The 17,634-nt window shown below is 44.3% G+C and overlaps 1 protein-coding gene across 1 annotated transcript; it reads left to right on the top strand.

The window, feature by feature from the left end:
• Nucleotides 1-251: 251 nt before the first annotated feature.
• Nucleotides 252-15,792, top strand: LOC139023181 (serine-rich adhesin for platelets-like). The gene is made up of 4 exons (XM_070435683.1): nt 252-893; nt 7,119-7,278; nt 7,510-7,518; nt 7,751-15,792. The coding sequence occupies exons 1-4, from the start codon at nt 252-254 to the stop codon at nt 15,358-15,360; spliced, it is 8,421 nt and encodes a 2,806-aa protein (XP_070291784.1). The 3' UTR covers nt 15,361-15,792.
• Nucleotides 15,793-17,634: the final 1,842 nt, after the last annotated feature.

The raw sequence follows: 17,634 nt of genomic DNA, 5'->3' as shown, positions 1-17,634 counted from the left end.
CTGCTCTTTAATTATTTGTTACTTTTATTTCTTAGTTTTTTTTAGGTATTTTCTTAAAACGGCATTGTTGGTTAAGGGCTTGTAAGTAAGCATTTCACTGTAAGGTCTACCTACACCTGTTGTATTCGGCGCGTGACAAATAAAATGGGATTTGATAATAATCAATCTACTGTTTATCATGATTTCTTCTAATTAAATGACCAACTGTCATTCATCTCCTCTTTCTTTCCATAGCCTATTAACCAGCCAAAATGAGTGAGGTGGGGCCAAGAAGGCCCCACCAGGACCAGTCCTCGGGGAGTGGGCACACAGTGACCACGTCACGTCACCCCTATATCACAGACCCCATCGCCTCCAAGCACGTCTGCTTCTACAAGAGCGGTGACCCTCAGTTCAGTGGCCTGCGCATGGCCATCAACAGCCGCACCTTTAAGACCTTCGATGCCCTCCTGGACAGCCTCTCCAAGAAGGTCCCGCTGCCGTTCGGAGTGAGGAACATCACCACCCCGCGGGGTGTCCATGCGGTGCACACACTAGATGAACTGGAGGATGGGAAGGCCTACATCTGCTCAGACCAGCGGAAGGTCAAACCCATCAACATGGCAGCAGCCAGTAAGAAGCTTCCGCCCTGGTACCATGCCAGGCCCATGAGCGCCCGCCATCGGGCCTTGCAACTGGCCAAACAGAACCACGGCAGGCCCATGCGCAAAAGAACACCTGTGACTGTGCGCACACCTAAGAGGCTAATGGTGTTTCGGAATGGGGACCCAAGTGTCAAACACAATATGATGCTACAGAAGAGGACCACTCCCACCTTTGAGGCGCTGCTGGATTACGTGTCCGAGTTGATGCACTTTCCTGTGGTCAAACTACACACACCGGATGGAAGAAGGGTAAGTGCTCTCTCCATGCCTATGGACACTACAGTTACTGATAATAATAATAATCATTCAGATTTGCTTGTTATTGTTTAGTAACACTTCTTTCGTATGTTCAACCTCAAGCTCCAGTTAGAGCAGGACACCACAGCTGATACTGTAACGCCCACTGGTTAACGTTCAATCTCATAAAACCGCTCAGCTCAATCAGTCTAGATCAGGACATCTCCACAGGGCTGTTAGTCACCCTGTGGTAACCTGCCCTCTTAAACCTTGTAACGTCTCGAGATGCTTCTAGAGCATCCAGTTATAGGGAGGCAGAGCGGACTACCACTTACCGAGGTCATGAATTCGTTCTGTAACGTTCGTACTTTACCAGTATCCAGCCTGGTTGGTGTTCCCTGGCTGTCTCTAACTGTCAGTGCTCGAAGCGTCCCAGTTGAGTAATCTGAGGACCGTGACTACCACAGAGCGGTGATTACTGTGAAACGCCTACCGTGTATACGTCTATCTTCAAGCTCCAGTTAGTGAGACAGGACCACCAAGTAATTTCTCCGCAAGTACCTGTTTTAACGGTCGTACGCTGGAAATCGCCCAGCTCTCTTAAGCATCCACCTTGTAGAGCGAAGGCCTATTCTCAAGATGAACGTACCCAGTACCACCGTTCATGAACAGCTTTGATTTCCAGTGACTGTTAACGGGCGTGTTCTTTTACTTGTAATCGTCATTTCTTCAAGCTTCTAGCTCTAGTGCAGGACACCCCTAGCTCCATGTGACTAGAATACTGTAACGCTCTATTGCGTGTACACGTCCTCTACACAGCTTCTCTCGGAGGATAGATTAGAGGAGCAGGACACCTGCACAGCTGCAGTTACAGTTATAACACGTACCCTACATGGTAATCTGCCAATCTGCTATCTCGTTAACGCCCTCCCAGTAGTGCAGCCGATTCACCACAGCCTCCATATACATACTTTGGTAACGCTCTTACAGCTGTATACGTCATGTCTCAAAGCGCCAGTTAGTTGCAGCGGGACTCACGCACGAGCTGGACCTGGTACTTTTGTAACGTCTACTGTAACGTCATTCTCAAGCCTCCAGTATTAGAGTCAGGAACCACTTCACTAGCTGATACTAGTAACGTATCCTACTCTCGTGAACGTCATATGCGTGGTGTCTACAGCTATGCCCTCTCTAACTTGTAACAGGAGCCTTGAGAGTGCAGGGATTACAGCACACCAGCGTTGATACTGATACAATAGTACGATGACACTACGTTACAGTATCAGCTGTGGTGTCCTGCACTACTGGGAGCTTGAGATGATGTAACGTTCGTATACTACTAGCATTGCGTATAACGCTACCGAGTTAGTATTCAGCGCCAGCGAGTAGCTTTTCCAGTGCTCGCCCTGTCGGTATACTTGTAAACGATCCTTACGGTGTAACGTCATCTCACAGACGCTCCAGTTGAGAAGCAGGAATCGAACCCACGCATTACAGCTAAGGTGTTAGCAGCTTTTATCAGCTTTTGTTGGTTGGTCCTGCTCTAACTGAGAGCTTGAGATTGATCAACCTAGTTTAACGTTACCAGTTTACAGGCGGTTGATCTCACTGTCATCTCAAGACTCTCCAGGTCTAAGGCTAGTGCGAGGACACCACAGCTTGATACTGGAAGTGTCCCCTACTGTGAGACGTTTCCTTCTTCAACGCTCTTGAATGTGCAGGACACCACAGCTGATACCTGTAACGGAAGCTTTCTGAGCATGTGGATGACAGAGTCGTCATACAGGCTTTACAAGGACTCCAGGTTTAGTGTAGCGGCATCGCACTAGATGCCTGAGATACTGTGACACGTCTATATTCTGTACGTCATCTCAATGCTCCAGTGTTTAGTTCAAGCAGGACACCACATAGGCTTGTTAATCTCCGGGAGCTTTGATGTAGAGAGAACGTCCTGATCACATGTAAGACGATCATCTCAAGTGCTTCTAAGTCTAGAGTTGCATCAGGAGCGACCACAGCTGTTGGTGTGCACTTGCATCTTAATGGGTGATGACTTTCTTGAGATCGATGTACTCTCACTGATGTTTAACACGGTAATCTTCATACCAGATTAGTCCTACAGCGTTTATTTGTGAGTATGTGCCTAGGCCTTCTAGAAACGGCGAGCAGGAGCTTGAAGATAATATAACTGTGTTTACAAAGCTAGGACGTTACCAGTATCCAAGTGTTGGTCTTTTCCATCTGCTTCTAACGTGGTAGCTTGAGAATGAACGTTTTACCGAGTAGGTACACGTAATCTTACTAGTATCAGCTGTGGTTCCTGTGCCACTAACATGGAGCTTGAAGGACTGTAGCCAGTTTACTAGTAAGGCAGAGTTTACTCCGTATCCCAGCTTGGTGTTCCTGCTCTAACTGAGCTTGAGATGACTTACCAGTCAGATCGTTTACAAGTATCAGCTGTGGTGGTCCTGCTCTAACTGGAGAGGCCTTGAGATGACGTTACAGTAGGCGTTACCAGTATCCCGCTTTTTTAGGTGTCCTGCCTCTAATCTTGGAAGCTTGAGATGACGTTACCAGTAGGGTTACAGTATCCAGCTGTGTGTCCTGCACTTAACTGGGAAGCTTTTTGAGAGATTTGACGTTACAGTCAGACAGTTACCAGCTATCCAGCTCTTACAGTGGGTGGCTTCTGCTCGTATAAAACTCGGAGCTTTGCGAGTGTATAAAGCACGTTACAGTTGAGACGTTTCACCAGTTTATCCAGACTGTCTTGTAGACTGTCCTGCACGCTTAACTTGGAGCTTTTGACATACTTACTAATTACACGTAGGCCTTTACAGTAACTTCCAGCTGTGGTCGTTTCCTGCTCTTAAGCTGGTAGCTTTGGGATGAGCGTTTATCAAGTAGAACGGTATAACCAGAAGTATCCAGCGTGATTCCGGACTTGCATTCAATCGCTGTCCTCTGTAACTGAGCTCTCTGTGAACTGATACTGTAACGTCATGACTCAAGCCGACATCGTAGTGTTAAGCAGGTCGAGTGCAGCACCACAGGCTGATACTGTAACGTCTACTTCGTAAGCTTTCAGCGACCAGCTGTAGAGAACGTGGAGACACCACAGCTGTGCATAACATAAGTAACTGGAATTCTACTGTAACGTCCTCTCAAGCTCCAGTTAGAGCAGGACAACCACAGCTGTATCGAGTACCTCGTGGTAACAGGTGTGTCCGCCTTCTACCTGGAGTCGTTGATAGATAATGCGTCATTCTCAAGCGTCCAGCTTATACTAGTAGGCTTGCATTACGACACCACAGAGTATCTGAGCTCTGTAACGTCTACATTGTTGTAACGTTTATATCTCAAGCTTCGGTCGTAGTCCTATGCGTCTAGAACTGGAGCTTCAGGACACCACACCGTGGATTGTGACGGTGTGAATCCTAGACGTTACCAGTATCCAGCTGGTAGTCATCTGCTGCCTCTAATGGAGAGAGACGAGAGCTTGAGGATAACTGAGATAACGTTTACAGTAGACCGTTACAGTATCCAGCCTGTGGATCGTCTTTATTTTTTTGTTAACCGTTCTACTTGTAAGGCACGTTCCCTAACATGCGAGTCCCTCATAATGACTCCAGTGGTAAAGGAATGAGAATTAAAAAGTCCCTAGTAGAGGACACCGCGCTGATATATGTTACACAGTCCCTACGGTGTAACGTAATCATCTCAAGCTCCAGTTAGAGCAGGACACCCAGACTGATACTGTAACGGGATCTCTCGTGAACGTCATCCTCCTCAGCGTTCCAGTACTAGTAAGCAGGACACCACAGCTGATACTGTAATGACACCGTTCTACTGTGTAACGTCATCTCAAAGCTCCAGTTAGAGCGCGAACACCACAGCTGGATACTGTAACGTCTACTGTAACGTCATCTTCAAGCATCCAGTTAGGCAGGACCACCACAGCTGGATACTGTAACGCCTACTGTAACGTCATTCAAGCTCCAGTTAGGCAGGACACCACAGCTGGATACTGTAACGTCTACTGTAACGTCATCTCAAGCTCCAGTTAGAGCAGGACACCACAGCTGGATACTGTAACGTCTACTGTAACGTCATCTCAAGCTCCAGTTAGGCAGGACACCACAGCTGATACTGTAACGCCTACTGTAACGTCATCTCAAGCTCCAGTTAGAGCAGGACACCACAGCTGATACTGTAACGCCTACTGTAACGTCATCTCAAGCTCCAGTTAGAGCAGGACACCACAGCTGATACTGTAACGTCTACTGTAACGTCATCTCAAGCTCCAGTTAGAGCAGGACACCAAGCTGAACGTAACGCCTACTGTAACGTCATCTCAAAGCTCCAGTTAGCAGACACCACAGCTGATACTGTAACGTCTACTGTAACGTCATCTCAAGCTCCAGTTAGAGCAGGACACCACAGCTGATACTGTACCTACTTAACTCTCTCAAGCTCCAGTTAGAGCAGACACCACAGCTGATACTGTAACGTCTACTGTAAAGCTCATCTCAAGCTCCAGTTAGAGCAGGACACCACAGCTGATACTGTAACGTCTACTGTAACGTCCATCTCAAGCTCCAGTTGAGGCAGGACACCACAGCTGGATACTGTAACGTCTACTGTAACGTCATCTCAAGCTCCAGTTAGAGCAGGACACCACAGCTGATACTGTAACGCTACTGTAGTCATCTCAAGCTCCAGTTAGAGCAGGACACCACAGCTGATACTGTAACACCTACTGTAACGTCATCTCAAGCTCCAGTTAGGCAGGACACCACAGCTGATACTGTAACGCTACTGTAACGTCATCTCAAGCTCCAGTTAGGCAGGACACCACAGCTGATACTGTAACGTCTACTGTAACGTTCATCTCAAGCTCCAGTTAGAGCAGGACACCACAGCTGGATACTGTAACGTCTACTGTAACGTCATCTCAAGCTCCAGTTAGAGCAGGACACCACAGCTGATACTGTAACGTCTACTGTAACGTCATCTCAAGCTCCAGTTAGAGCAGGACACCACAGCTGATACTGTAACGTCTACTGTAACGTCATCTCAAGCTCCAGTTAGAGCAGGACACCACAGCTGATACTGTAACGTCTACTGTAACGTCATCTCAAGCTCCAGTTAGAGCAGGACACCACAGCTGATACTGTAACGTCTACTGTAACGTCATCTCAAGCTCCAGTTAGAGCAGGACACCACAGCTGATACTGTAACGTCTACTGTAACGTCATCTCAAGCTCCAGTTAGAGCGGGCCACCACAGCTGAATACTGTAACGTCTACTGTAACGTCATCTCAAGCTCCAGTTAGAGCAGGACACCACAGCTGATACTGTAACCGTCTACTGTAACGTCATCTCAAGCTCCATTAGAGCAGGACACCACAGCTGATACTGTAACGTCTACTGTAACGTCATCTCAAGCTCCAGTTAGAGCAGGGACACCACAGCTGATACTGTAACGTCTACTGAACGTCATCTCAAGCTCCAGTTAGAGCAGGACACCACAGCTGATACTGTAACGTCTACTGTAACGTCATCTCAAGCTCCAGTTAGAGCGGGACACCACAGCTGATACTGTAACGTCTACTGTAACGTCATCTCAAGCTCCAGTTAGAGCAGGACACCACAGCTGATACTGTAACCAAACACGTGTGCCTCTCCTTTAGAGGTTCAGGCTCTCAAGTCTTACCTCACTCAACATTGGTATTATCCTGTGATGCCCTCACGTCATGACTGGAGGTGACCCAGCCTTAACTGATTGGCAGCATGTTGCCTAACTGACACATAACAGCCAGAGAAAGTCCTAAGCTCCTTAATTGTTAATCATATTAACTAAGAAGGCATTCTGGGATACTGTTTCTAGGGAGTAGGGACCTCAGAAAGTTCACCTTTTTTTGATGTGTCGTGAGATTGATTTAGCCTTGGTGTCCAATATTTATTGAATTATCAATTTATCAATTACAAACAATTCAATTGATAATTTCAACTCTTCTACTTCTATTTTTTTTAGAAAATTGCACATGATTTAGGTACCTACATGATTTTTATACATATTTGGTGAAAATAATTTGGATAAATACAGTATTAGCTTAAAGGCAGGATTTTAAAAGTGGGCTATTTTAATAATTAATAGATGCAGTTTTTTCCCATCAAAATGTAATTCCACTATTATTAGAGTACAATAAAAATATTTAATTTGTCTGTCTGCAGGTGGATGGGCTCCCTGCTCTGATTCTATGCTCTGGGATTGTAGTAGCTGCCGGTCGGGAGGCCTTTAAGTCTGGAAACTACAAGACACAGAGATCTTCTGCTCCAACATGGCTTCCTGCCAGACGAATGTCATCTAAAAGACTAAAACAACCGGCACCCCGTAAGTCTAATTAGCTATGTTCACTCAACATTTTGTATGTTTTTGCCTTGATGTTTTAAATAGAATTTTGACAGCATATCCCTTTTAACTGACATGTTTCACATTACTTTGAGAATATGAAAATGCACTGCTAGACATGAATGTATGTCACATCTACAGTGCTACTGTCTGTCTAGCAGTAATCTATCCCCTCCCTGTCTACGTACCTTTACGGGATAAGCAGTGGGAAAGTGCTGAGACGTTAGTTTCATCCATAATACCATGGATGACCTACATAGACCTACTCTCTTCATATGCGGCCAGTCATTATGCAGTAAGAACAGTGTGGACAGTGGATCTGGTTTTCTAACTAATGTTTTTGTTCTCTTTTCTTCTTGCTTCTGGGGGATTTGATGACCTGCTGAAACGTCCTTGCCTCCAAAAAATGTCCATCCATCATTTTTCACATTCTCTCCTTTGATCCACTCCAAAGGGAAAAAGAAGTCTGTATCCAGCAGCAAATCACGTCTTTTCTCCTCATCGTCAGAAAGATACTTTGTGAATCAGATACACCACTCCATTGCAGGAAGTCAGTGTGACCTCCCCAGTAACAACACGGGATCTGTGGTGCTGGAGTCAGTTGCCGAAACGGACGCCGACACCTACAACGGACATGAAGGGGCAGACAACTGTATGCCCGGTGATGATGACATTGAGAAGTCCTTTCGGGTGAACCAGGATGGCAGCATGACGGTGGAGATGAAGGTACGACTGACCATCAAGGAGGAGGAGACCCTCCACTGGACCACCACCCTGACCAGGTCCAGTGTGGCCAGCCAGCTCAGTGTGGCTGAGTCTGAGCTGGAGATCAGATCTCCTGAGTCCAATGCCCTACCACCAACACAACCCAACGCCATGGGCACCATCAATGGGTACAATGCTAAAAAGGATGATCATGATGATGAGGATGATATGTCTCCAGAGGCCAGTCGACTTACCAGTGTGGAAGGAGATGATGAGGATAATTCTAAAATACATGTCGGTGAGGTCTCTCTCAGGAGGGCTCCTACCCCAGGACCCAGGAGATCCAGACAGAAGCAGGCCTCATTGGAGAACATCAACACACCATCAGGAGATGAGATTCAGGAGAACATTGTGGGATCATACTCCTACAGAGAGACAACTAAGAATGGAGAGGTCAAAGAGGAGTACTGCATGGTCAGACAATGCAGCAGCAGGCCAGTCCCTAAACCAAGGAGAGTTGGCTCTATGGATATCAACAATTACAATAAGACTCAATCCACTTTTAAATCAGGGGCGGCTGAGATCTTACAGATCCAAAATGGCGAGGAGGAAGTCAGAGAAAGTGTAATGCACATATACGAGCAGCAGACCTGTCAGGACAATTTCCTTGCTAACAGCCAGTACAGTGTCCAGGGTGTGTCCATGTATGATCTGATGTATGGGAGACCAGCCACCTCGGAAACAGCCCGCTTCTCCTCCAGTAATGACTTAGAGATGGAGCTGGAAAGACTCTCTACTGCCTCAGAGTCACTCAGCGAGCGGAGGGCTGACCAGTCTCTGTCATCTGACTTCACCATACCCACATTTAAGGCTGGAGGATCTGTCCTAAAAAACAGGGTACTAAATGTGCATGAAACAAGTCTCTCCAAGCCCACCAAAGACAATGAGACCCCAAAGTTGGTCTCTGAAGCAAGCAAAGAAAATTCTACATCTAAAGGTGTAAAGAAAGTCAAGAAAAGGTTCTCAAAGCCCAAATTGAGAAAGTACCAGGTTCGTAAGAGTACAACACCAGACAAAAGACGTAAAGAGAGTAATGCAAATGGCCCTGATAACAATAAAAGAGTGAAAACTGGGGGGTTTAGCCGCAATGCATCAATAAGGAAAATTTATGGACCAAAACCTGCCAGAAGTCTAATGAAAAATAAACTAAAAGGAAAGGAAATCAAATTAAATATTGAAAACCCAAAGGAATCGTCAGTGAAAGAACTAAATGTTAGTGAAAATAGAAATGAAACTTCAGTTTCAGTAAAGAAGAAATTATTGCACGTTTCATTTCCTACGGAGGCCCAGGTGAAGGGAACACTGAAAAGACAGAGGTCCATGCACGAGGAGAGAAGGATTGAGAAAGAGAGTCATGATATGTCACTGCCTGCACTCCTTTCGTCCTCTTCTAATATCAATGAATATGTTGAGAACTGGTTAGAGAAAGCCCTCCCAACTGTGTACCCAGACCCAGTGGAGGAAACTCAAAATGTGGAGACACCAACAATGTCTCAGGTAGAAACTGAGGGGGACATTGTTCCAGATGTGTCACAAATCAATTGTGAAATGGATATTGAAGAAGATGAGTCTTGTTTTTTGAAAGAAAAAACACAAATACCAAGTAGTCCATCTTTGGTAACAGCAGCATTTCCACATAGAACATTTGAAAATATAGCAACACAGACAAACCTGACTATGGAAAACACAACATTACCATGTCCTTCTGACTCATCATTGCAAAAGACCCCATTACACATTGATACTATACAGGAAAGGTTGCCCACTAATCCCTCAGCTGAAAATCCACCTCTCTCCAACGGTTTCTCTGTCTTTCCTCCTGCAATAATCTCGGTAGAAAAGCCATCACCCTCTGACAGTCCTTCGTTGGAACAAACATCAATGTCCATAAAGATCTCAGTAGAGAAGCTACCAATCCCAAATGATCTGTCATTGGAAAATACATCAGTACCAAATAGCTCCTTAAAAGAGAAGATCCCAGTCTCAAACAGTCTCTCGCCTGAGAAGACACCACTGCCTGCTAAAACACAAACAGAGAAGACGCCATTGTCCAACAAAGTCTTAGATGTGTCTTCAGTAGCTAGCAGTCCCTCATATTTAATGTGTTCATCACCTAGTGGTTTAGGCGATGAAGAACAACCCGTATCAAGCAGTCCTTCATCAGACAAGGCTCCGTCACCGACTGGCCATGTATTTGAAAAGACATTGTTCAACCACTCCACTCTGAAAGAACCACCATCACCTAAACTCGCAACAAAAAAGACACGATTGCTCAGTAATCTCTCCCTGGAAAAGCAACTATCATTCAGGAAAGCCTCAGCTGAGAAGTCTTCAATATCCAGTGATCCTACTGTGGAAAAAGTGTTGGTGGATAAGGCACCAATCTTCAATGGTCTCTCATCTGACAAGACATCACAGCCTGCTAAAACCTTAACATCCAACAATGTCTTAAATGAGGCTTCATTAGCTAGTAGTCCCTCGTGTTTCATCTCGACATCACCTACTAATCTCACATCAGATGAAAGAGCCTTATCAATCTCCCCCTCATCAGAGGAGGCTCTATCACCCACTGGCCATGTATTGGAAAAAACAACATTGTTCAACCACTCCACTCTGAAAGAAACATCATCACCTAAACTCCCAACGAAGAAGACACGATTGATCAGTAATGTCTCCCTAGAAAAGCAACTATCACTCAGAAGATTGTCAGTGGAGAAGTCTTCATTGTCCAGTAATCCTACTTTGGAGAAGGCCCAGTTATCAAATCCTGTTCAAATCACAGTAGACAAAACACAACTACCTAACAGCCACCTATTGGAAGAGACATCGCCACCAAATAAGTCTTCATTACCCAGTGACTCCACTTCAGAAAAGACCCAATTATCTAGCAGTCCTCAACAAGGAAGGACACCACTACCAAGACATATCTCTTTGAAAACACAATTGCACAACAATTTTTCACCTGAAAGAACAAATGTACCCACTCTTATGATGAGAAATAAGTCAGCTCCCAGTAATCTCTCTTCAGAAAAGATACCAGTACCTAGTAATCGCACATTGAAAAATAGACTGTCACCATATTCTCAGACTTTGGAAATAGTGTCACCACCTACGAGACTCAAGGCAAAAAAAAAGCCAGTATCTAGAAATCACTCTCTGGAAATCGAACCATCCCCAGTAAGTCCCACCTTGAAAAGGACACCTTTACCAAGGAAAAGCCGCCAAACGCCATTATCGCCTAAGTCAACGCCAGTATACCTCAATTCCTCCATGAAGAAGACACCAATACCTCCCAGTCCCGCTTTGGTGAATCATGAAGAGACAAATGGTGATGATAACCTGAGCAATTCAGATCAGGGAGACAGTACAAAAGTAACAGCAGAGGAGCCTCTAACAAAAGCACAGATACCATCATACAGAGAAAAACTGCCTCCCCAGCCAGACATGAAACCTGTGCTAGAGAAGCTCTGTTTCTCAATTCGGTCAATTAGACAAATCACACACAACAATCGTCCATCTTGTCTTGAAAAGTCAAACAGCTTACCTGATTTCTCCTCCCATGTGGCCTCTACATTTGGGTCATCCTCCAAAGCTCTCCTGGCATTCTTATCTGTTATTACCTTAAAGGAAAGCTTCACTAACTGGAACATACCGGAATTGAATGCAAACAGTGTAAGCTGTGCTGAGGCTTTGAAAATGATAGAGTCTCTGAGAGAAATTGCCAACATAGAGAATGCAGAGGAGTTGAAAGCTAGCCTGTCAGATTTGCAAAAGTCTACTTCGGCACAACTGCTGCAAAGTTGGAAGGGCTTCCAGGAACTCAATGACAAAGTCAGAAGTCGCAGCTCAGCGCTGAACAGTTCAGAGCATGATCTCTTGTTTGAGACAGGCCCAGTGGAGGACTACAACATTAAAGAAAAAACACTGGATATCGATGAGCTAATAAATGAGCTTGATGTGCCTGAAACGGTCAAGGAAGCATTGGAAGCCCTTTCAACAGGGGTGAGCATGAGCATGGATGGGAATGAAATACAAATGTCTCAAAAAGCTAATGAAAAAGTGGAGTCATCCCCAGAGGGAAGGGTAAATGACAATTCAACTGCAGTCCCTAAGGAAGAGGCTGCCAATGATAATGTGCTTAATAAAGAGGCTAATGTTGATGTTAAATCCATCATTAAAACATTTACAAATATTCACCATCCCAAAGAGGTGGCTGAAAATACAATATCACCAATCTCAGAGAGCCCAAGCAGTAGGCAAGAGCAGTACTTCTCCTCAGAAGAACACAGCTTTAAAGAGGATTATATTTGCCACAGAAACGGACAGGCAGCAAATAAGGAAGGTTCTGAAGTTGAGCAGGACAACTGGGAAGAAGAGGAGGCTAAATGTACACACAAACAGGTTGACCATGATGAAGAAGAGACATCCTCAGAGATAGAGCAAGCTTACAGTTTAGTATTGCATGATGGCTATTTGGACAAGCCAGCCTGTTCTGTGGAGGCTAAAGAGAAGGATGGGGACATACAAGCAGGCTATGTGGAGGAGGAAGAAAGCTTGAAGAAAGAGCAAGAATACTACATTGAGAACCCACATGTGGAGCAGGAGATCCAATGTATTGAGCTGCAGGATAGCAATGAGGAAGGAGAGTCCACCGCTGAACAAGCCCAGCGTAGCTCAAACCACTATGAGGAGCCAAAGGTTAAATGTGTTGAGTTGAAGGTTAGCAGTGAAGAAGGGGGAAGCTTGGAAGAAGGGCAGGAATACTACATTGAGAACCCACCAAGTCATGTGGGGCAGGAGGTTACATCTATGGAGCTGCAGGTCAGCTGTAAGGAAAGCGTAGAAAAAGACCAGGCTAGCTCAGAGGAAGGACAGAAATGTCATGCTGAGGACCAAATTAGCCATGTGGAGTCAGAAAATAAATGTATGGAGGAGGAATGGTTTAAGGAAGAGCAGCAATGTCACATAGAGGATCAGCCAAGCTATTTTGGGCTGCAGGTTAGCCGTGAGGAAAGAGAGTCCACCCCTGAGGAGCAGGCTAGCTCAGAGGAAGAACGTGAGTGTCACATAGGCCAAAACCATGAGGATCCAGCGGTCAAATGCTTGGACCTGCAGGATAGCAGTGAGAACGGAAAGTCCACCCCTAAAGAAGACCAGTCTAGCTCAGATGAAGAGCTGGAATGTCATGTTGCGAGCAAACCAACCCATGAAGAGCCTGAGGTTAAATGTACAGATGTAAAGGTTAGCAGTGAGGAAAGCATGTCTAGTCTTGAAGAAGAGCAGGCTAGCTTAGAGGAAGAGCTTGAATGTCACATTGAGAACCAACCAAGTCACGAAGAGAAAGGGGTTAAATGTATAGAGATGCAGGTTAGTAGAGAGGAAAGAGAGTTTACCCCTGAAGACGACCGGGCTAGCTTAGACGAGGAAGAGGAAAACCGTGCAGACAACCTCCCCAATGCAAATGCACACATTAACGTGAAGGATGAGCAGACTCACTTATGGATGAAGCAGACTACTGACAAAGAAATAGTGTCTACTGTCATAGAAATGAAGCCTAGCTTGGTCAAACAGCATTCTAGCGATGACAGGATGGATAAGGACAGCGGAAAGGATAGTGAGCAGCATGTTAGCTTTGAACAACAGTCTGACACTGCAGAAGAAGCCAACATTGAGGTTAATCGGCGTAGCACAGAGAAGAAGCAAGTACGCTATGAAGAGAAGCTGCCTAGCTCTGAGGCAGAACATGTTGGCGTAAAGGATGAGCCATATACAGAGGATGAGAGTTATGCAGAGTACGAGGAAAGCTTCGTAGAGAAACAGCCGTTTGAGGAGGATACGAGTTACGAAACGACTGAGGCAAAAACAACCAACCGTTTGGAGGACCCATTACCATCTGTAGCAGAGCGAGTAAAACTACTGGATAAGAAGATTGCTGATGTAGAGCAAAGGAAAAGCATTCCTACAGAGACAACGGGCATCAAACCGTTTGCCCACATAAAGGTTCCCGCTTTCTCAGATGGCGATGATTTAACGAACGTATCCCATCTATCTAATGAACAAGCCGAGATTGTGGAGGAAGCATCTGAGAGGCAAACAACCAATTATGTTGTTAAGGATGTCAAAGAGCAAGACAAAGCTCCTGTGCACACTTGTAAAAGGACAACGTGGCCTATAAATACATCAGAAACTGTAGTCATGTCCCCCCTAGCTCCACAATCCTCCTCGCTAGCATTTAGCTATGATGGCTGTATAACTAGAGAGCCTGAGGGAAATAGGGTCAAGAAAATAAAGGAAATGTTTATGGCAAAAAGCATTGTGGACATTCAGTATGGACAAACAAGACTAACCAGCCCAAACATCTCAGATCTGTCTGACAACAGACCAGAGACTTCTGATGGTAGTCATCGATCACTGACGTCAACTGAGATGTCCAGTGGTGAGGATGATTCTGTGAAGAAATCCATCACAAAAGGCTTTGTCAGGAGAACTATTGAAAGGCTTTATGGGAAGAAAGATACAAATGAAAAAGTCCTTGCCAGTGAAAGTCAGCCCATATCTGTCCCAAGACCAAAGTCCAGAGAATTTCCTGGTAAGATCAGCCTTTCCCCATTCCATAATGCACGGACCAAAGTAATGTTGGACTTATCATACTTCAATGCCACAAGCTCTTTTGACACATACAGTGAGCCAACGCGGTGTATCGCCTTCAATACACAGGTCGGGCCTGGAGACTGTGTCCCGATGGAGGAAAACAGGTGGCTCCTCAGAGACTGCGTGATCAGAAAGTCTGTCTCAGAGCCTATTAATATAAACAAGAACACATCTGCGTTAACTGAAGATGAGTGCAAAGACACAAAAGAAGATGTTCCTTACTCCCTTTTCGGACACACCGATTGGGAGGACATGGTGAAGACTGTGAAGCCTTTAGTGGCAAAGTGCACCTATTTCAACCTGCCTCATGGCTGTGACTCAGACCCGTACCAGGATGACCTAAGTTCTGTCAGCAAGGGCAGTGCCATGGGTGACGTCTCGAAGGACAGTAAAGACAATGCAGAGGAACCCAAGTTGTGGGCTGAGAAGAATGAAACACTGCCAGCTTTTTCCCCTACTGACTTCAAGATGCCAGATAATAAAGTGCACCCTCTGATAGAAGCCCCGGGAGGTGGAAAGGTTGTGGTGGTCCAGCCTGGCAAAGGTCAGTCTGGCAAAGGTCAGACAGATGTCAAGAAAATTCCACAGGAGCCAGATGCACTAGAGATGCTCTACTTCTCCTGTGGCCAGCACTGCCCCATCCTTTGACTGTGACACTTAAATATGGGCTCTCTGCAAAAGTCAGCTTATTACTGAGGGCATTCAAGGTACAAGGAGATGTCATATATTTCTTTAAGCTGGATAAGACTCAGTGTGTCCTGTGGGATGAAGTTATTAATGAATACTTTGTGCCTGAACATTAACGCTGCCACTATGATGGCTTATTCAGCATGATATCGTAACACATTGTAATGGATTGTTAAGACAATATACATTTTACAATAACTTTGGTGGAATAGACAACACTAATGGGTGAAACTTATTTCACTAGTTTTTTTTAAATATCATGTGAATTGTACAATTTTCAAAAAACATTTTACTCAACAATCTGTTATGCCATGTTCAACTTTTAATACCTTTTAATATATTCTGTAAATATTGCATCTGTACATATTTTTACAATAACACCTTGACTGTGTATTTTCTGTGTACTGTGTATTTTCCACCCTCCATTAGCACTAGGTAGGTGGGCTGTCCTAAGAATGAGCATACTGTGCATTACTGTAATCTTGTTTAAAACGCTTTAAACAGATCAGGTCCTCACTGATGTCACGCAATGGCAATCCCCTTCACTCAGAACCTAACATGCCTCTGGGTCGTACCACAAAATCAGTGCCTTCTGCGTCCCTTTAATATTTTAAGTAGAAACTGTGCACAAATATAGAATTTAAAAGTCTGCTATATTAAATAAAGTTCACTTTAATATAGACCACATGGAAAATTCAATAAATCAGATTTTTTTTATATGAATAAAGATGATTTATTTCATGTGATTAGTGATTCATTTTAAGATAAAAAAAAAAAAACAACGTCCCTCTTAAGGTGAGCCCTAGAACGTGAACTCAACTCAATATGGTAAACAATTCCTTTTTAAAATTTCGATATCTTTTTTAAAATATATATTTTTTAAACATTGAACATCTAATAGTCAAACCGTGTAAAAGCAGGCGAGCTGGTTCTACTATTTTGAGCAATTTGCGGTGGAAAACTGAGCAGGTCTAGCATAACACATCAACGCTGTTACCCATAGATAGAAAGGCTAAATGTTTTAACAATAAAAAAATAAAAGATGTTAAGCTAGCATTCAATTGCCTCTCCCTGTCACAAGGGGATTTATGGATGATTTCAGATGAATCCATAAATCCTGTTATGGTGATTTGTAACAGGGTTTTAACCTCTTGAGATGGGAAAACATATTTTTTATTAAGTTGAACATGTGCTCTTTATGGACAGAATTTTAAAATTAGGTTACACTACTCAAAAGGCCCCTAATTGGTGGAACGACCCCACTTCAAGGTTCATGGTCATGCCTGTGCAGTGTGGTCAAAACGGTGCCTGATCACAAGCTCTAGAAATGTATTGTCTGTCAGTAACCCCCTGGTACTTAACGTTGTATAGTGTATTAACTGTACAGTTCAGTTATTTGTGTAAATGCATTTCTCTTGCATCCTTACATAAGAGAGTGAATTCATAAAGTATAGAATGAATTCAGAAAGCATACATCTCTAGATTTGCATTTATAAACAATAGCCATAAGCACAACTTGCAATAACAAACTTTTATTACACTACTTCTATCATAGAGGTACATTTCTGGCAGCTGTGATTTATTCTATTGAGTGTTTCTTTACCGAATTTCGGTCATTCGTAAATCAAAACAAAAGCTATACCTGTTTTTTGTCCAACCTGTTTGTCTATTCTCTGTGTTTAATGTAGCCACAGGTTGACAAGTGTACAAGATTCATCTGTAAAGGGCTCATTTGGGTGAATATACTGATTATGTGTGTGGTCACGTTTAGTGGCGAATCAGTAGACCCTGCATTTGTGGAAATAATTTGATTAGCTATATTTCCTCTATATAGCGATTGGAAGTAGTAATGTATTACACTGTAATAGAGATTAACCTCCTGGTTTTGATCTTTTCAGATTTACTGAAAAGTTCTGCCGACCTGTTATTTTCTGTTATAAACATTCAGTCATTTCCACAATCTTTCCTGATCAGTATCAGAGCAGCTCTGAGGATCAACGTAGCTCAGTGTTTTCTCACGCCCACCGTCTGAGGAAGTGTCCATGTTGTTCTAAGGTTATTTTGTTTCTCTGAAGTAACCTTCGAGCAGGCCCGGTGTTGTGACAGGAGAGCCGTGGAATGCACTAACAGGAGAGTGTTTACGTCGATCCATCTACAAAGAAACAGAATGAGAACATGGTGGCCAGATGGATTTGGGGATTTAAATACTGACGGATGCCGGGCCGGGTCCATTGA

The sequence above is a fragment of the Salvelinus sp. IW2-2015 genome, linkage group LG27, assembly GCF_002910315.2.
Source record: "Salvelinus sp. IW2-2015 linkage group LG27, ASM291031v2, whole genome shotgun sequence".
In the NCBI taxonomy this organism is placed as follows: Eukaryota; Metazoa; Chordata; class Actinopteri; order Salmoniformes; family Salmonidae; genus Salvelinus; species Salvelinus sp. IW2-2015.
The sequence above is the reverse complement of the archived record's forward strand: the minus strand, read 5'-3'. Positions and strand labels throughout refer to the sequence as shown.